This window comes from Pelmatolapia mariae, linkage group LG18, assembly GCF_036321145.2.
Source record: "Pelmatolapia mariae isolate MD_Pm_ZW linkage group LG18, Pm_UMD_F_2, whole genome shotgun sequence".
NCBI lineage: Eukaryota > Metazoa > Chordata > Actinopteri > Cichliformes > Cichlidae > Pelmatolapia > Pelmatolapia mariae.
This window is the reverse complement of record NC_086243.1, coordinates 13,903,912-13,924,480: the sequence shown is the minus strand read 5'-3', so window position 1 is coordinate 13,924,480 and position 20,569 is coordinate 13,903,912. Positions and strand designations below refer to the sequence as shown.

Here is a 20,569-nt window from a genome sequence, read left to right as displayed (position 1 = left end):
TAAGATAAATTCTATAAATACTGCGGCCTGGCCAGCTGAGTCAGCTAATATCTGTGAACAACACCTCACACATACACATTTGATCTGTTGTTGATACAAAACTATTGATTAGTGTAGCTTTAAGTCTCACTGGGTATTCTGACTGAATAAAGTAAGTCTGAGTCAGCAGTGAAACAGGAACATTAGGTTTTTGTTTTACCTTTAGCAGAAAGCACAGTCTGCTCCGAAGGAGCACCTTGTCCTCCCCCTGGTAGCCTAGTACGAGTCCACAGGAGGTGAGGAGGCCCAGTGGAGGTGCTGGTCTGGAGGGTGAAGACACAAGGCAGAGTGGCTTTGCCTGCCAACATTTGTTGCACTGTAGGATGAGTGATCCTACGCATGTTCACAATGGAGGAGGTTGCACCTGGAGAGGATGAACAAGAGAACAAACATGATTATGCAATGTGTTCAAGGAAATTTAGCTTAGAAGAAATGAAAACAATGGAATATAGATAGATAGATAGATAGATAGATAGATAGATAGATAGATAGATAGATAGATAGATAGATAGATAGATAGATAGATAGATAGATAGATAGATACTGTATTCTGAAAGTCTTTCTGAGTTTTTATTTGAATATTATCTGCTTTTTCACTCATTTTCAGTTCAGTATACCTGAACATTTTCAGGTACAAAGACCATGTTTATTAAACCATTTAACACTTTCCTATGACTCATTGAAGCATAAAAAGGAACCTAACTCAGGGGAGGAAACAGTCCTGTTGTTTTAAATTGTATCTTAAGATGTTTTGTTACTAGCAGCCTGTCATGAAAACACATCATTTGTTCAAATTTCTTTAGCTGAATCTATGAAAAATGTCAGCGATAACAAAGCGTGGCAGACATAAAATAGTTTTTACACCAACAAAGTGGTTCACAAAGAACTGTTTAGCTAAAACGTGGCAAATCTCAGCATTCTGTACAGTGTGTCCGAAAAATTGGGGGGAAATGAACAAGTGGAGGACAAAAGAAGTAACAGACCTAAAACTCTATCTAAAGCAGATGAATAGCATCTCAAACTCATGTCCTAGGAAAAAGTCCAGCAAAGACCTGACACAGAACCTGAGAAATGCATCTGATCCATCTACTGTTCACTGAAGGCTCATCAGAAATGGTCTCAGTGGAAGGCTGGCTGTCAAGAAGCCATTCTTAATTAAGGGAAACAGAGAGAAAAGGCTGAGGAATGCCAAATGCCATGTGCCATATTCTGAAAAATTAGCAACAGGTCAGCAGGTCTTATGGAGTAATTTGAATTTTTGGTCATCTACAGATGAAGTTGGGAGAGAGGTTTTGTGGAGGGAATCCAAATTTGAACATTTTGGTATAAATCTTTGCCAACAATGAAATTAACAGAAAGCTGCCTAAGAGGGATCAGGCTGTGCTGAAGAATAAAGGTGTTTTTACCAATTATTGACTTTGATGCTCATTCGAATTGCACAAACTCTGTTTTTGCCTCATATACTGTATTTCCATGTATGTCTGCACATGTTTCAATAAACCACTCCATCTATTTCCCATGTTCCCAGCAAAATATAAAGAGATGATGGTTGACTCAAGACTTTTGCACACTACTGTACATACATGAATGATGTCTTCTGGTTGATTTTGGTCATTATGCGCATAAAAAGTTGCACATACACAGGAAGTTTAGGCTGTATTGCAATTTATAAACCAAACTGACTAACACGATATGGCATCAGTTGTTTCACACACATGTTTTATTGTTCCAGCGAAGTTACAGGATGGAATTAAGATAAATCAAATAGGGTACTGTTTATGGCACTGAGATCAATAATATCTTATCCATCCTTTGGTGTTGTCCCATTGAAAGGGACTGCCCCTCAAATACAACTCTAAAGAGGTTCAATAAACCTCCAATACACCTTACAAACTCACTGGTTTCAGTTTAATTATTTCATTTTCTATTAGTTATTACAATAATATTATTTTTATGAGCCTATCCTTCACTCAAACTCCTTTAATCAGAATTCAAAAAATTATTTCTGGAGAAGAAGCAATGCCACTTTCTGTGCACAAAATATTGAGTTCTGCAGATTGATATCAGCAACTAACTCAGTCTGGTTGCCATGACATACAGGTTTAATGTAACCATGACAACACCATCACCTGTACAGATATGACTATTTCCTACATTCTTCTGACATTTTTTGACACACTATGCACCTTACTGTAACATCCCAGCCTTCTGTTATTGTATTATATCTATATATTTATTGAGGGTTGAACCTATGTAGATAAATTATAATGATAGCCAACACTTGCCTTGATGACTGAGCATTGTCCATCCACTACTAGTGAAGATTTTAGGATACATCTAAAGTCTCCAGAAGGACCCTCAGTTCATTCATTTATTTATTTTTGGTATATTTTAATATAGTTTAAAAAAAATAAATAAAATAAACTGCTGCTTACCTATTAATATTTCATTGTTTGTTCATAAGCCTTTTCTGTTCCCTCAACATTCAAATTTTCACAGTTAGTCAAGTACAATAGAAAATAATCAGGGGCATAAAAAGAGCACCTGTATGAAAAAGAAAAAAAAAACAGCTTTATTTGGAATAGTGCACACAGAGGAACAGAATCCCAGAAAGATATTTCTATCTGCATTTAGATTGGACGGCTTTCACAGACTGAACCCCCTGAGAGAAACTCTGCGCAGAGGACGCCCCCGCTGCCTTCCCCCCCCCAATCAGATGTAATCACAGAATCACAAATACGAGGGAAAAGAATGAGAGCTCAAACAAGAGGCAGAGCAGGAATGAGAGAGGGATGGAGGAAAATAGTTAATCCAACAAACTGAATGGAGGAAGTGTACCTCGTAGCCTGGGGGTGATGGGAGGGGAGAAAAGAAAACCACAGGCAAAGAGCTGGAAGTGACATGAAAGGATGCTCTCTGTCATGAACAGACCCATCTATAGTTCCAAAAATTAATTTTTCTTCTTGGTCAATATTGTTCCAACTATTATGGACTTTAAAGCTCTAGAAAAAGTGTAAAGTGTATTTTAAAATTATTTATGTTGCTGTCATTTACCACTTAAGAGTCACATGTGGGTAGGATACCAATCAGAGCACATTCCAGCTGCAGCAGATCACCAGGTACTGTACGTCTATCTGTGCATTAAAACCACAGAAGGAGTTAATTGAACTCCTCATCTTGTTACACTGCAATGCTCCACTGGGAGGCCTTAGGTCGTGACATCCATGTGGATGTTACTTTGACGGGCACATTATTTTAGTTAAGCTGATTCTTCCATGTCAGTGGCACTCCCCAATGGCAGCAGCCTCTACTGCGGGCCAGTGAGCCACACTGCACCACAGAGAAGAGCCCGAGGCCCAAGGTCGAGCAAAATCCCCACTGGACTCACTCTGTAACCTGCAGGATCTAAAGGTTCGGCTGCCAACATTTGAGAATCAACATGGGTGCTGTCAGCTCTCATGACAGCCCTCCAGAGGTCCCATGTACATTTCCCAGCAGGTCAGAGCTGATCTGTCAGCACCAGGGATGCTTTCTAAAAAAGAAAACTCTAACAAATACACTTAAATCTGAAGAGGGCAGTCCCAGAAATGTAACTGCTAATCAATCAATTAAAAAATGAGTGCTCAGCTACCAAAGATTTAATTTTTAGTAATTTCAAGCAAACCCTTCATTATGTAGACAAAACAGCATAAAATCACACCTGAAATGTTGCATGCTACAAATGAAAGATTGTATTTCATGCTAATCAGTTATACAAAAACACAATCTGGCCAACAGCCTAAGCCTTTAAAGTCTGAGCCTATCACAGCAGAATCAAAGAGATTAAAGTAATGCATGCTCACTGTATTGTATTTTATTTTTTCTTCACTCTGTTTTACTGGAATAGCTCAAATGGAAATGCCATGAGCCAAAATTTAAACCTAATGTGCCCAATACGCTGAGGTCAGTTGGGAAATGTCTGGGCTTAGCTCCTTGATATTGTTCACAAATTATGTGAACTTTCCTTGGAGTATTTAATTGCCAAATATCATAAAAGTTTGTCATATTGTACTTGAATTTAGTTTCACCAGCCCCATCATCTTTCACATGTCTGCACAGTGTGAAGCTACAGGTTAACTTCAAAGATTGGAAACTGCAGGAAACAGCAAGCTGTGCTAAGTCCAAGTGTAACAAAATAAAAAGTTTTTTTCTGTATCAACACAAAATCTTTAAAATGTGTTCAACATCAGCTGAGGGAAAGTTACATCCTGGCGTGCTTTGTTTTCAGCCTTCACACCAAGCCAAACCATGCTGTTATCTAATGCTACAACAACATGCTTTTCCCAAAGTGTGCAACTATTCCTTTATAGAGAAATCCATCATTAGGCTGGTATATAATAATCCCAGGCTGTTCGAGTGTTATGCAAGCAGTTAAACCTTGCAGAGGTGCGTTGAGGCAATCTGTATTTAACAAAGCACTTTGCACTAGCCAAAGATAGTTTTTTGGCATTTGCTTGTGATTTTCATCAACTCATAATGTGACCATGTGTATCTGTTGCAGATCTACTGAAATAAAACATTACTACTGAGGTGAAGTTTTTACTATAAACTCTGTACACTGTTTACCATTTTTCTTCAGTTTATACTGTTAACCTTAATATAGCTCTCTCTGTTTCCCAGTTTTAAATCTTGTTTAGCCCACGCTCTGTTATATGCACAAGGATGACTTTATGGTGATGAACTCAGAGATGATAAAATATTATCTGCTCCCTTCAATTCTGAAAAAAATCACAGGCTCAAATCCTGTTGTTTCATTTTAACAGTTGAGATATCCTTCAGGTTTATTTTTAACTCTTCGTTGTGCAACAAAAACAGACAAAACACTATTAAATGTGGCGAGATAAAACTGTATGTTGTCTGAGCGCAGTGACTAGTAAAGTAATGCTCTGATTCTGGAAATGTGCAATGCAGGTTTTCGTTTTAATGAAAATCCAGGCTGACCACTGCCGTGCATGCCAATTGCAGTGAAAGTAATTAAAGAGAGAAACTTATCTTTAGTACGGGCAGTCAGCTGGCTGCGTGTGGGACCTGAAACCTGTGATACTATCCAATAGGGAACTGCAGCTCGGGGATGATTTCTCTTTTGTTCTGTAATTGTGAATTTTATGCATAGTTGTAATGGAACAGATGGTCGGCTAAACTTGCATTAATGGGCTTGGAGCGGTTCCAGCTCAGTCCCTCTGAGCATGTCTGCAAACATCCCCAACATGTCAGGTCTCACTTAAAACAGTCAAATTATTACAGACCTGTCTAGGTCAAGGTCTATATACATATATATGTGTGTGTGTGTGTGTGTGTGTGTGTGTGTGTGTGTGTGTGTGTGTGTGTGTGTGTGTGTGTGTGTGTGTGTGTGTGTGTGTGTGTGTGTTGTTGGCTCTTTTCTAATCTGCTACGATTACTTCATCTCCCTTTGTTCTTTCCTGGTATCTCTGGTATCTCTATCCCCAACTGTATGTCGACTTTGTCTGTTGTTATTATTATTATTATTTGTGTTGTTGTGGTGATTCGTTTCTGCAGAGCAGAATGTGCAGGAAGGAGACAGAGAACTCACCCAAGCTTAAAGAGAGCAGCAGCATCAGAGGAAAGAGGATCTGCCGCCCAGCTGCACACAGAGCGAGCCCCATCCTAGACCTGCTGAGAGAGGAGGAGGAGGGAAAGTAGTGAGCGAGAGCAATGATATGGGAGTGAAAATCACTCTGAATCAGAGGTAAAAATGTTTTAAAAGTTAGTGTGTTTGTACAACTGAAACTTCAGGTTTTATGCTTGGTGCAAAAGTATTTTAGTTGCTCCGTTTCACTTTAGCTACAGATTTTTGACACAACTATTAGAGTCTCCTCATTATTTCACTCTAATATGATTTTGATCATAACAAAATGACAGAGTTGTGCATATATCTGCGTCCAGTATTTTCTTTATGTATACAAAAGCAAAGACAAAGCTGGTCGAGTCAGACATTACATCTTTCCCTGATGCTGTACATGACATTTAATTTCTAGAAACACATATTTGCGTATTAATATGTTTGCAGAATGTCCGGATTATGGATACAGGAAGCTTTTGGGATTCCACTTGTAGTTTAAGTGCTATTAACCAATCACCTCTGAGCAGACTTTGACACCATCCTAGTAAGCCATTTGAGTAGCGCATTAAAGAGGGAAAGCATTTGCCAAATTAACCCATTAGCTTTTTAAAAACTATTTGCATACATAAACAATGATTAGTGGACAGAAGAGGAAGTCTCAGCCTCAGGCAACACCTCTGACAACACCAGAAATACACTGAGAAATATCCCCCCCATCTCCAGAAACAAAGTCATCAAGCAATTAACAGTGGGTTCCCAGACTGCTGGCATTAAAATGTAATTCTGATCAAAACCACCAAAGGAAATTTCCACATGCCACCTTTTTTTATAGTTGAAATTGTGCTGAATTAGATCTTATTAGAGCTCTCTATCATCTTGAAACTCTAAAGCTCTAATGCTTTCAGAGCCTGTGGTCAATAGAATGAAGAAAAATATTTATATACTAGAGAAAAGTAAAAGTAAGCCAGTTAAAATTTGATTTCTCAACCCCTTCAGGCTGTAGAAAAATAACAGCCCTGAAGGGGTCCAATTTACAGCTGCACTCAACCACAAATTGTGCCCAGTGGTAATGCCTTGTATGGCAGGTCGCTGCCACCAGCATGTAAGTGTGAGTGTGTGAAGCAGGAAATGAGGCAAATTTTAAAGCACTTTGAATGAAAGTCCTAAAATATTAGAATATGATTTTTATGAGGTGAAACACTTTGGTCATTTTCATTGTTTGAGGAAGTGAAGGTTTGCGTTTCCTTTTGTGTGCCTGATAAAAACCAGGTGACGGTGTTTATAAAACCTTCTTCAAATCTAATCAGACCAAGTCAAATTAGTAATAACTGTGGCAAAAGAGGGCTGCATATCTAGCATGTAAAATCTAAAGCTTTTGTGTCATTTCAACACAGCAAAAAGGAAATTACTCTCAGCATCCTGTTCATTCACTCTCCAATACAAGTACAGTACTGCGCAAATGTCTTGAGTCACCCCTCATTTATTTTGCTAGAAAACAGGAAATGAGTGCAGTGAAAATAGAAACACATGCGTCAAAAACAGAGTAACAAGCTGTTATTAAATATTTGGTCTAACTGCCTTTATTCTTCAACACAGGCTCAACTCTTCCAGGCAAGCTTTCTTCTAATGTCTCTAAGTTTTCTTCAGGAAGAGTTCTCCAGGCATCTTGAAGGACATTCCACTGAGTCCATTTCTCATGAGGCTTCACTGAATAGTAGATTCAACTGAAAGGCCGGATCCATCTCTCAGGTCCTGTGTCAGGTCCCTGCTGGATTTTTTTTTCCCTATTCCTTAAGGACATGACTTTCAGATATGTTCATGTGCTGTAGGTAGCTTTCTAAAGCATATCACTTCATCTTTTGTTCTCCCATTGTCCAGTTTCTTCAAAACACCTAGTTGGTGTCAAAATAATTTTATGTCTGTCAAACTGTGTTATCTTTGATATTTTTCATAGATTCGACTACATAAATGGGAAAACATTATGAATTATGTGCTTTTATATGCTTGAAAGATCATAAAACAAACAAATAAAACCCCATTCCTTTGAAAATGGTCACATACAAGGACCGGACTAAGTCAGAAATGCAATGTCCACAAAAGATTGTGCCAGAAAAACTAATGCTGACCTTCACAATGTTTCTGAATGCACAAATTCCTGATCCTTTATTCACTCCTTTCCATTTCCAGCTTACCAGTGGCAACATAAAAAAACCTCCCCCAAAACAGCCTTGAACACTGAATCGCTGAAAACGCAACCTTGAGTGATCGATTTTATTTATAACAAAAAAGTACTACATTACAAACACACTTCACTAGAGTTTGCATCCACGTGTCGTCTAGACAATGACCTAAGAAATGCTATTGTGTGTGAGCGCCTGTAAACTGCTTTCAATCGATGAGACAAGGAGACCTTTGAACCCTTCCTCTCCTAGAAATGGTAGGAGGCACTATGGATGCATTATTTAATACTTTACATCCCTTCACTAAATGCTTTTGCCAACAGCAACTTACATTTTTTGCCCAGGAGCTTCTCTTCCACCTGAGCTTCAACTTCCTGTTTGACACATCCAAACAGATTTGATGTAACAGCTAAGGCTTTGAATTTTGTGAGTCTGGTTTGATGTACCAGACGCAGTAAGAGAGAAATCTAATGTAGGGAACTGGACTGAATTCTCTGACAACCCAATGGCATCGCTCCAAAAGCTGCTGTTAGACTGGGTGAACATTTACTACTGCAGTAAAAAGGCGATTGTGGTGCAGTCCTACTGCACAACATTCAGGAAATCCTACCACACATCGGAAAAGAGCTGCTGACTTTGCCAGAGGAGTTGGCTTGGTGCCCGAGGCTTCTCAGCTCAATGGTGAGATGTCTGAGATGGAGCTATGTGGTATGAAATGGAGATGAAGAGAAGTGCGTGCAGTTTGAAGAAAACACAGCAACTCTATGTTTTTAAAATATATATATTTTAAGACGAGTTAAACAGCATGGGTAAATCTAAATTATTAATTCACTTGTGGACAAAGCTGTCTCTTTAAGCATTCTTGACTACACAAACACCTTTAACTGAGGTTTCCTAGCAGACTCTTTGAAGAAAGTGAAATTGTTTTGAGAAATTTGTCCAACACATCTCGATTTCAGTTAAAGTAAATTATTTATCCAAGAAATCAAAAGGCCTTTTTTGCATTTACCACGGTAACAGCAACCCATGCCAACAGCATCCCTGATGCTTAGAAAGAAGATTGTGTAACACCAGATCAGGCCTTAATAAATTACAGGAATAATGGTTGCGCTGTGTCCTGACCATGAGAAAAGCTGAGTGAAACCTTCAAATGTATAAAACCGGAGTGTGTAGGTCTTGGAAAGAAAACCTTCCTCTTGGACTCAGTGACACCTGCCAAACTAAGCTGTCATTAAACAACTATTGAGTGTGCAATTTTTAATAGTGGGCAACCATTTCCATTTTGGACAACTGAAAAGAAGCACAGACCCCGCAGCGCCACACACTTTGAGGCATCCCATCTCTAAAGGTGGGTTAGGCCCTCGTGACGGGCTGTGACAGATTGGGGTCGAGCCGTTGGGCTCTCTGCATGTTTAAGGCCTGAACCATTGGTTGAGCTGGCTGGGTGGGTGACAAGAGATTTCTAAAGGCTTGGAGAGGGTCGTGACACTGAGGAGATTGCCCAGACTTGAAAACGGAGAGCATTGGAGAGCGCTGTATCTGAGGGCCTGGGACTGGCAGGGGCCCAACAGTCACTACCCACACCAGCAGAATACAGAGCTCAGTCTGTATGGGTGCTACATGACACATAACACTGTATGCCTATAGACAGCAGCCATTCAAAGTGTTACCAGAGGGGATTTACAACATACAGTGAACTGGTCATCCAATCACAGCAGCGAATGCTAACCAGTACCACCTTTTGTTAAGGATGAGACATCAGATGTTGTGAGCGCCTCCCTCTAAATCGCCCCTTTTTATGTTAACAGGCACAGTTGTGTCTTGAGGAGAAAAGAGCCAGAAGACTCTAAAATGCTTCAGTGGATTTCAATGTGGATGTCCAGCTGACACATTTTCCCAATGTTGTCTGAATAGGATGCATTCTCAGAGCATTGTAAGAGCCGGCGAGGGGAGTGACAGAGATGCAAAGGGAGCTAACAGGAGAGCCTGGCAGACCTACATCATGGCGCAGTACTAAGCTGTGAGTCTGCTGACTGCACTCATGATCATCATGATGCAGGCAGGAAGGGCCCCTTCCCCCCCGTCCCAAATCTCCTTCAGGTTTTCAGTTGGTAGGACACTTGGTTGCAGTTACATATAAAGGTTTGCAAGCACAACGTGGCAACTTTACGCCTGCAGCACCTCCGTCATGCTACATGTTTCATATGCTCCAAAGGTTTACTTAATCAGGCCAGCGTGACTGTCATGAACATGTGCGCCACATCACGAATTGCACAAAGTACAGTACTTTGCAAAAAAGTCTTGAGCAAGCCCTTATTTTTTTATATTATGATTCCAGGCAGCCAGAGTGTCTGTGATATTTGAGCATAAGTTCTCCATGCTTTCTAAAAAGGTCTTTCACTCATTTTCAGTCCAGTCCTTGTACCCGACCATTTTCAGAGGAATTTATTTGTCTGTTTTCTTTCTTTGTTAAACTACTTAATACTGACTTATTTGTGCATAAAGAAGTTATTATCTCAAGGAATTTTTAGTTAAATCTACAAAACAAAGTCTTAAGATAGATGATGCAGTTTGATAAAAAGGATAAAAAGGGTGATTCTCAAAGAGCCATTAATCAAAAACTTGGCAACTGTGGGACAAAAGAAAACTGGAATTTTTAACTAAGGGTTATAACTTTGAAAAATAGGACAAAAGCCAGCAAAGACCTGAACAGGACCTGACAGAAGTATCTCGGCCTTCAGTTGATCTACCTTTCACTGAAGCCTCATGACAAATGCTCTCAGTGGAGGATTGGCTATCATGGGTTCCTTCATTAGCAAAGGAAACAGGGAGAAAATGCTGAGGTATGCCAAATTACATATGAACTGGTCTGAAAATCAGTGGCAACAGGACTGAAGAATTAAAAACTGAAGGTTTTGATATAATCTTTTGTCAATATGTGCGGGAGAGAAGAGGACAGAGGTCCACCAGTATGTGTCTACAGCCATCTGTACCACATGGTGGAGGCTCTGTCTTGGTTTCAGGCTGCATTTCAGCCAGTGGTTGTTGGGAATCTTGTCAAACTTGATGGAATTAGAAAAGTATGTTCAGATTTTGATCCACCGTGCAGTACCATCTGCAAAGTGTCTGAATGGCAACGTCTTAATTTGTCAGCTTGACAATGATCCCAAACACACTGCCAAAGCAGGAAAAGCAGAGCTGGATAGAAAAACACACAGTGAAAAACTATCAGTCATGGATTAGCCTCCCCAGAGCCCAGACATCAACATTATTACAGCAGTGTGGGATCATCTTGACAGAGAATAGAAAAGTCATTTTATCAGCTGATGTTACAGATAGTTGGACTATAAACCACTGAACACTGAGTTCGGTGAAATTATGCCTCCAGAAGACTTTCTCATGTTTCCAGCTGACTTTTTTTAAACTGTAAAACTCCAAAATATGTTTGATGGCAACATCATGTACTTTTACATTACTATAATAATAGCCATCATTTAGCATGAGAAGAAAAAAAAGTCTGCCTTCTGTTTCACGAGCAAATAATAAATGTAACATGTTCCATGAAATAACTCAGTTTGATTTCTGATTATAGTAACATAAAGATTAGTTTCATAGCTTTGTATATTTTTAATAATCTATCTTCACATTGATGAGACCGAGTTGATAGAAGTTTAAGACTGGAGAAGTATGAACATGTCTCACTAACTCTAAGTATTGTTCTTCCACTGCAGCAGGATGGGAGCTAGCTGCATGCAGCTTGTCAATAATACACCGTATAACCAATTAATGCAATTTGATTTCTGTGTTTGTGTTATGAAAAATTTGAAGTTCATATTTGTTTTCACAGTAAAAGAAAAAAAAATCACTTCATGCTCAACATTTGACTGAACCTTCAGGGTTTGAGCTCTTCTTTCACTTTCTGAGCGATGTAAAATCCAGGCGTTAATATTATTTCTTTTTTTACAACAATCTGCAAAATCTTGAGATGACAAGAGGAAGCAGCACAATCAATGTCTAGCAACGTAACATAGTTTAAGAATTGGCCCGAGGACAGAAACTGAAGCAGTTTTACAGAAACGAGTCAAACTGTCTGTCGCGTGTCTCCTACTGCGAACCGACAGGAAAAGGTGATTCCTGTTCTCCCCTTCTTCTTTAATCATATCTCACAAAACCATTACCTCCAGAGAGCAGCTGAGTGAGGAGCGGAATAACAGCTCCGGATGAGTGACAGACAAAGTGGTGAGAGGAAAAAGACGAAGGAGAGAAGAACGAAAGAGGAAGGTCATTTTATCAGCATTATGACAATAACACACTGCCACGGTGGAAGGTCTAAAAACTGCCTCAGTAACTCTGTAAGTCTTTTTAATTTAATGTTTGTGAAAAAAACACAGAGGCCAGTCTATCCTGGAGACTCTGCACACTTGAATCCAACTTTTCCTAAATAACTGCAGAGAAAAGAGGAAAAAATCCAAATTGCATTGTTGATGTCCGACCATAAAAGAGGCAATAAAACCAGAGAGCGTGAACATTAATTACTCAAGAATTTAAAACAACAACAAGGAAGAAAAAGAAAATCTGAATCAAGTATTCAAAAGCCTTCACACTCAGTGTGCCTGTGTGGTCACTGATTATACTCAGAGCAGCTAATGACTCACAGCTCTGGCCTGGGCTTCAGCTGCAGAGAGGACACTGGAAAGCTGCTGGTCCCTCCGATTCAAGATTACACACTCCATCCTCTCACACTGACACCATTGATCTCACTGGGTGCTGGGACGGGGGTTATTTAAAACAGCTCGATAACACGCTCAGGAGAGGCCGAGGTAAAATTTGACTAGATGTGTGTCCAGTAAAGTGGGAAAAGGCAATTTAGATCAATCTGAAGGATCCTTGACGCACAAGTCCAGTGAGATAGACACAGAGAAGTGTAATGACTTAGGTCAGGACTCGGCTTTGCAAAAGTGTAAGTAGGTTACAAGCTGTAACAACTTTACTCTTTCTGTGTGTGTGTCTGTGTGTGTGAATTATTCAGTGAGACAACATGCAGCAGGTACCAAAGAGGAAATTTACTGTCGTGATGTTTAATGTATGTGTCGCCAGTGATTTGTAGGTACCTGAGAGAGATTGACAGCTCTTATACCATCCATCTGTTTCCTACCTTCCTGTAGTGTTATTAAGCTGCTGTGGAGCTGCACTCGACAGACCTGCAGCAGATGATCTCAGATATGCTCATTTTCTCTCTCCACCTCTTCATTCTCAGCCTCTTTCTGTCACTGCCATATGTGTGTTGGTGTGTGTGTGTGAGAGAGAGAGAGATTTGGTCAGCCAGCTGCGAGTTGGACAAAAAAGTCCATTTAAATGCATTTGATTAACATACGAGGGAGACGCATTATTTATAAGTGTGTGAGAGTGGAGCATTGTAAGGTAGCTTTCAGAGGAAAATAAAGACCAGCAAACAGCAGATTCTGTGTAGAGTCAATCACTGCTCTGAAGCAAATGCATCAAAATATATCAACATCAGAGGAGAAATATTGTGACTGTAAAGTCTGTAAATAATGGAGAAGAATTTGCTTGTGGATTCCAGAAGACTTCAAGCGGGCCAAATGATGAAAAAATGAATAAAAATCTTGAGATAGAGACTCAAGATTTGTAGGTACAAATCTCACTATCTAGGTGAAATATTTCATAGTTTTCACTGGCTACAGTACTGTGCAAAAGTCTGGAGTCGCCTCTTATTTCTTTATGTTTTGTTAGAAAAGGGGGGAATATTTGTACTGATTTATTAAAACTTGCAAACCTACAGCATAGAAGGCAAAAACAGAGTTTGTATAATTGTAACAAGCCTGAAGTAAATACTTGGTCTGACCACTTTTATTCTTCGACACAGATTTGTCTTTCTTGTAGTCTTCAGGAGTAGTTCTCCAGGTTTCTTGAAGGATGTTATATTGAGACCATTGCTGATGAGACTACAGTGGACAGCAAACGGATCAACTGAAGAGCCAGATGCATCTCTCAGGTTCTGTGTCAGGTCTTTGTTGGATTTTTTTCCTTATACCTTAAAGACATGAGTTTTAAATACTGTTCATCTGCTATGGCGAAGTTTTCATATTTTTTTTAAGGGCACGTTGCACACAGTGCCAAGTTTTCAGCTAATAACTCTTTGGAAATCACTTTGTTGTTCCAAAAAGTACCATGTCATGTCTGTGTTATCTTTTGTAGATTCAACTAAAGAAATGTGAACAAATTACATGTTTGATGACAGGCTTCTAGTAAAAATAGTCCCTAAAGATCCAATCTTAAATTGGTTTGTTGCTAAGTTGTCTGTCTAATTCTACATGTAAGAGCAACAGTGATTCATCCCTTGAGTCGGGTGCCTTTTTTATGCTTGATTCCTCTGAAAATGGTCAGGTACAAAGACTGAAAAGGAGTGAAAAAGCAGCCAAAGAATAACTGAATGAATGACCTTCAGAAAGCCTGGAGAACTATTGCTCAAGAGCACTTTATACAACTACAAGAAAGTCTAAATGCTTGGAAGCAAAATGCACGGAACGAGGGGTGGTTCAAGGTTTTGTACAGTTAAGTAAGTAAGTTTAAATAATTACATTTTGCTGTACTTGGTACTAATTAGATACTTGCTGTACCAAATAAAACTTACTGAATCGTAGTTTCAGCTTGAAACCTTATCATTTTTTGCTATTTGTAACATTTCATGTATTTCTTTTCTTCTGACAGGAGAGTGCGCTAACATGATACTTTTTACTTTTTCCTCATGTTTCTGATATTCAGTCTCTGTCCATCTCTGTCCACTATCAGGCTAATCCTCCACTAATAACACCATCTCTCTGCTGCTTGTTGCTGAGATTAAAGCAAAATAAAAATGCAGGCACAAAACCAAAATAATGAGCTTAAATAGGCTGCAAACAGCACCTTTCACGTTACAGTCCTTTATTCCGTTTTATCATAAAGAAAGAAGCACCTTTACACACGGAAATGTTTTGTAAGTCAAAAGTGTAATGATTTAAAGGTCAAAGGTCAAATATAAGCATCAAAAGGCTGTTAGCATGCTGAAGCCTGCTGTGTCAGAAGGAGAGCACAGGTCAAAGGTGAAGCCTCTGAGGTTGGCTCTGAGTAACAATGCTAACAAAGGATCAGGTGCTACCTTCTGTAGTATATTGAACCTCCACACATTCACGCCCTCTGTGTACGCCTTGCATCATCAGATCTACCGTAAACAGACCGCCGTGTATGACCACAGTTCAGTTCTGCAGCCAGAGGTGGTTAGAAAAGTGAGTAGCTGTGAAATGAAATGGAATAATAGACCCACACATAGACACGCTGGTGGGACATCATCCAAGAAGATTCCTCGTCTTTAATGATGTGCTGAGTCTGTGGAATATCAACTAGGCGAGGAAAGAAGAAGGGAAGAGCATTGTCCTCCAAGTGTTTGTCACCAGTGCCAAATGCCTGGAGAGTCTGGAGCCATCAGCTTATTCTCACATCAGCACTTAACAATAACAGCAAAGAATTGCTGAATGGAGATATTTCAAACAGGGGGGACGTTACACATCACAACATAACTGTATTAACCAGCGAACGTGTGGAAAATATTCTAATCTCTGTGTTTGCGGGGCTGTTAAAACTTCCGTGCTGCCTTCAAGACCTTCTCCTCATCCATCTGTGAAACCAAACATTTGTCTTCCACCAGACCTTCGAGGAGAGCCCCTGGCCAAAGACAAAGAGAGGGCCCTTCTCTTTGTGTGGGTGAGCTGTTCAGCTGTGGTCCCATCTAGGCTTGTAATGATTGGTTTCATGGGTTGCTTTAGTCCCTCCCAGGCTATAGACTGAATTTGATTGATGGATTGGCTTGCCCAATCCCCCTTGGGTTTTGGCTGCTGGGTGCACAGGCTGCGAGAGGGTTTCAATATTCTGGAGAGTGACGGAGTTCGACAATATCCCAATCCAAGGACCTCAAAACACTGAGTATTCATTTCTCTTGCACTATTTCCCAAGTGTTTGCAGTTAGATCCCTGAGTTCTGAGATTTGGGAGCTGTCCAGTGCTGAAAACACAGACAGTTTTTACAACATTCGCTGTAAAGTCATTGTTAGCCCACAAACCTATTCCCCTCCTGGCTCCACACGGACCACAAAGCCCAAAGAGATCGTAAAAGCTCCCATTTTGGTTCACAGCTTAGTTCACAGATGAGCCCGTTGCTTATAAATTCCAGTTTAAAAAACATCAAAAAGAGGTTTAAAACACTGCCCATCACATTCTGAGCCAAACAAAATCAGAACCTTTTAATAGATGCACAATCATACAGCAACAAGCCCGTGGCTCTCTCCAAGTTAAGCTTATTTTGATCATACCTAAGCCGCTATAAGCGCAAAGCTGGTGCTCATTTGCATTTATATAGTCCCATTCTGTTAGCTATTAACACTGTATTAGTGGGGAATAGAACCCATAATCACCTAAGTGACATATTAGAGTTGGCACTTTCTAACCATAGAGAATAAAATCAAACCTTGACTGAGAATTACCTTTGGCTTTCACTGACAAATATGCCAGCAGCAAGGCTCTTGAAACAAATTCACATGAGCTGAGACCAGCATGGCTTTTACTAATGATTATTTTCATCAGAAAATAACACACAAAAAAAGAAACACAGCAGTTTCATTGATTGCCCACTGAAACCCGAAGATATTGACTCTGCAGTTCTATAACATCTGGAAAAACAGTGACGTTTGTCACTCAGCTACAAATAACTTAGTGATTGTTTCAATAATTCATTTTTGTCTCCACAGAAACTGCAGAAAAACACTGAAATGCTTCTGCAGATTGTTTATTTTCTCCAGCCGAACTACAGAAATTCAGCTCATGTTCATACACAAGACAAAAAAAAGCAGAAAAATGCTCACATAAAGCTGGAACTAGTTTTATGCAATGATTAATCACACTCTAGCATCTCTAAAAGCATCGCATATGAGCCTCTTTTTTTTCCATCTTCCACTGATGCAAAGTGGCTCCTTAAATTGCAGACTGCTCACAGAGAGATGCACGATAAACAATACAGAGGCTGAATGAGTGCAAAGTGTGCAGCAAATAGACAGCGAGGCAGCTGAACTGAGCTCGTACTCTATTTTAGAATCAGACCCCTTTCTTCCTCACAACACCGCTCTCTGATCCCTCTGCTCGTATGAGTGCACTCATCTACATACACACTTCAACACGCAAACATACATGCAACTACTGCATGCTTGCCGGGGCTCATGGATGACCCACACACACATACACCATCTCTCAAGCACACACACACACACAGATCCGGACAGGATGAAAAATGCATGCTGTAAACTTTCAGCTGAGCCTCTTTGCCTCATTCCTCACTTTTCTCTTCTCGCCCCGTAAGCACCACTTCTCTGCCTCTCTGTAGCCTCTTGCAAACATTTTCCTGAGCTCCTCTATAACGTGTCGTTGCCTAGTTAACCTCGTCCTGCTTTATGGCACTGACACACAGCTGGTGGTGGGCGCACTAACAAGGCAAAAGAAGAAAAGACTTGGACTCCTCCAGGCTGAGGCGGTGAATGGAAACAGAATGGGCTTTATTGGGCTGCAGGGGCTCTCATATTCTCAGACAATACAGCTCATTCGTCAAGGTGACTTAAACTGTTCTCCTCCTTCACTGTGATTTGTACATGCCAGTGTTTGTTTACAGAGTGGGCACTCATCAATATAAAACCCTCTAAGATCTGTTCACCTACTTGGCACCAGGCAATCCATCTTTTTACCGACACTTTTTTTTGTTGCTTCATTTTTCTTCTCACATATTTTCAGCAAAGCAAAGCAAAGTTGGCACGGGGTACTTCAGTGTAAAGATAACATACTGACAAGCAGACCCTGTGATCATTAGTAACTCAGATTCCACGGAGGATCTTTGATGTCAGGCGCAGGTGACAGCTCTGGAGATGGACCACGAGATCTGATTTTGGCAGTCACTCAGCACATGTTGTTTGCTCACCAAAAGCCTCTGATTTACATAATAGATTTCACAAACACCTGTTCAAGAGCTCGGATGCGCTTCCACAATTGCATCACCCGGCAGAAGGCGTCTTCACCTTCTGGTTTCCTTTCGTTCTGACATCTGTAGATTAAGATTTTAGAAGGTTTTTTGCGCCCGTGTGAACCAGTTCTCGTGATATGAAGACAAGCTCTCCTGAGATGAAACCATGTAATGGGCACGCTAACGAGGTTACTCGCTGAGTTGATGATTTATGCATGAACATACATGGGTTGTAAATATAGACCAATATTAAAAGCTTTGACCTGTAAATAATTAAAGATATCCCAAACGGGTGCGATTTGCGCGCCTCTCAGAAGCTGACGGTGTGATCGAACAGGAAGGCATTGATTGGTCCACAAGAAAAAAATACTTTAATACTTTCTGGTATTGTATTTGCATATAATTAGAGCAATGTGAGAAAAATGTACCCATGTTTTTTTTTCTTTTTTTTCTTCTAGCTGCTCTAAAAGTGCGTTTTTTTTAAGCCAAGAAACGCACACTTCAAAGCATCTTCCAGCAGCAGAGCGGTCTCAGCCGCCTCCGGCTACCCGGCGACTTGAGACATGACACACTGACCAAATGACTGATTTCATAAAGCATGCAAGCGAAAAACATTGTATTCTTGCCTTTTCTCTCTCTCTCTCTTACCGTGTCTACCGAACCAAGGTTCGCCTCAGTGGTGCAGTCCTAGGGAAAGCAAAGCTTTGCGCCTCAGATCAGGTGCTCTCCAAAGCTCCCCGAGGGGTGCAGAGACGGCGAACAACGGAACAAGGGTGAAACAGCACTTTGCAGAGGCAGAACAGAGACCAGGGCGAGTGTCTGCACAAGCGCTCCGGATCTTACTTTTCACTCCTTCAACATTATCCTCTCCTCACTGAGCAGCAGCCTATGCGCCGGTCATCCCGTCAGACGCCGATTTGTGCCAGATCGGAGCAGGAGCACTCACACAGAAAGAGAAAAAGCGAGAGAGAGAGCGAGACAGCAAGGTGCTCCCTCCGTCCCCCCTCCTCGCCAGCAGCAACGCCGAGGGAGAGAAGCGGAATCGGTCTAAACAAAGAGGCAAGCAGTGACGGGCAGACGGTTCCAGCGCCCCCCATTCAAAGAGTGGGGATAGGGTGGCGGTGTGGGTGGGTGGGAGGGATTGAGGAGAGAGTGGGGGGTGAAAAGAGGAGAGAGGAGAAGGGATGTAGTTTATGTGACCATAATCCGATTCCTATATAAACCTCCGAGGTTGATCCGGGGTCTGCGAATTAAATTTACCCGTGAGCTCACAGTGACAGTCTGACCATCAGTTAACCCCCACCCACCCCAACACCCTCGTGTCACCTCGTGTTTCCACACATTTAATGGAAGAACTTGTGTGCTTACGCGTATAACCCCCAGGCCACCTATTATAGACAAGCCGGGGTGTTCTTGTCCGTTTAATTAACGTTTGCAGGGTTTGACCTTAATGCTGAGCAATGTTAACTGTTACCCGGCTGCATCAGACGCATCTCCCAACCTGGCAACATCTCACTGCTGCAATGGGGTGAGCACAAACCCAGCAGCAGTCGGCGGTTTGCTGTTGATGGCAGCTCTTTGCCATTGGGGCTGTCTGACCACAGGTCCAGCTCCTACACTGATTCCTGTCAGTGATAAAGTGAGAAGAGCAGCTCACTCCTCTTTGTTATTCATCATACTGTAGGTCTGCAGTCTGTTGCTCCGTGCTCAAGATGGTTTTGAATTATGCATCTTCCCTTGTGTAATACAGGCAGGAGTTGGTTTTCGAATCTTAATCGAGCCACTAATCATGATAATCACGATGACTGCGAAAGAATTCTGTATATACTCTGTTTGATTTCATTCATTTATTCTTATAATAAGATTTGGAGAACTGAGGGGATTTACGGAGCTGGCGTGCGCACAAAAAATTCATATTTCAGATTTATCTGCGTAGAATTGAGGCCTTAAATTAGAGCATTAAACAAGTAATAAAGAATATGAGTTAATTTTTACCTTCATATAATAAAGCTGGCTCACCTGTTGGCCACTAGATAGTGTTGAAGTTTGCTCAGACCTGTTCAAATTCATATTAAAGTGGAGATACGACAATGCATTTTTGGGATTGTGCAAAACAGCGTGTTTCAGTTTGACCGTGCAGAAATAACGACTGTTTTGATTTTTGAGTTTAAATATTTCACCTGTGAGTTTGTGCTACCTGCTTAAAACTACTTAAAGTAAATCAAATTTTGTCTGGCATCTTGGGGATAGCAAACGCCAGTAAACACACCATGAATGTATTCTAATATTAGATCATTGCAATAATAAGTAAACATGCAAAGCCAGCAGACATGGAGCAGCATCAGCATTCATGTAGAGTCCAGCAACCACATAATGAATGCAAGTTTAATATTTGTGATTTGGGCTGCACCTGTTCCTGAAGAAAATATCTGACTCTGTAGCTGATAAATACTTAACAACAGCCGTTTTTAGCCTTGGGCTAAGTTTGATGTGATAGCAAACAAACACAAGTAAATGTGAAAATGAGCATTTTTTTCAAATGTTGCATTATTTGTTTGGGGGTAGTTTTAAGAAAAGAAAAGAAAAGAAAAGAAAAGAAAAGAAAAGAAAAGAAAAGAAAAGGGAAAATCACAAAAGAAGAAAAAGAAAAATGAAGCCAACTCAAAGAACAAGTCCC

The 20,569-nt window shown here is 40.6% G+C and overlaps 1 protein-coding gene across 3 annotated transcripts in view; it reads right to left on the bottom strand.

Annotated features, from left to right (window-relative positions):
* Window positions 1–18,938, bottom strand: part of LOC134617428 (neurocan core protein-like) — a 47,956-nt gene extending 29,018 nt beyond the window's left edge. Inside the window, exons 1-3 of one of the 3 annotated variants that reach the window (XM_063462672.1) lie at window positions 18,541–18,938; window positions 5,630–5,712; window positions 200–403 (exon numbers count right to left, since the gene is read on the bottom strand). In XM_063462672.1, coding sequence (XP_063318742.1) covers window positions 200–403; window positions 5,630–5,702 — 277 coding nt within the window. In that variant the 5' untranslated portion in view covers window positions 5,703–5,712; window positions 18,541–18,938. The remainder of the gene's footprint in view (window positions 1–199; window positions 404–5,629; window positions 5,713–18,540) is intronic. The other 2 variants (XM_063462671.1, XM_063462673.1) reach the window with 2 other exon arrangements.
* Between the last annotated feature and the right edge of the window lie 1,631 nt (window positions 18,939–20,569).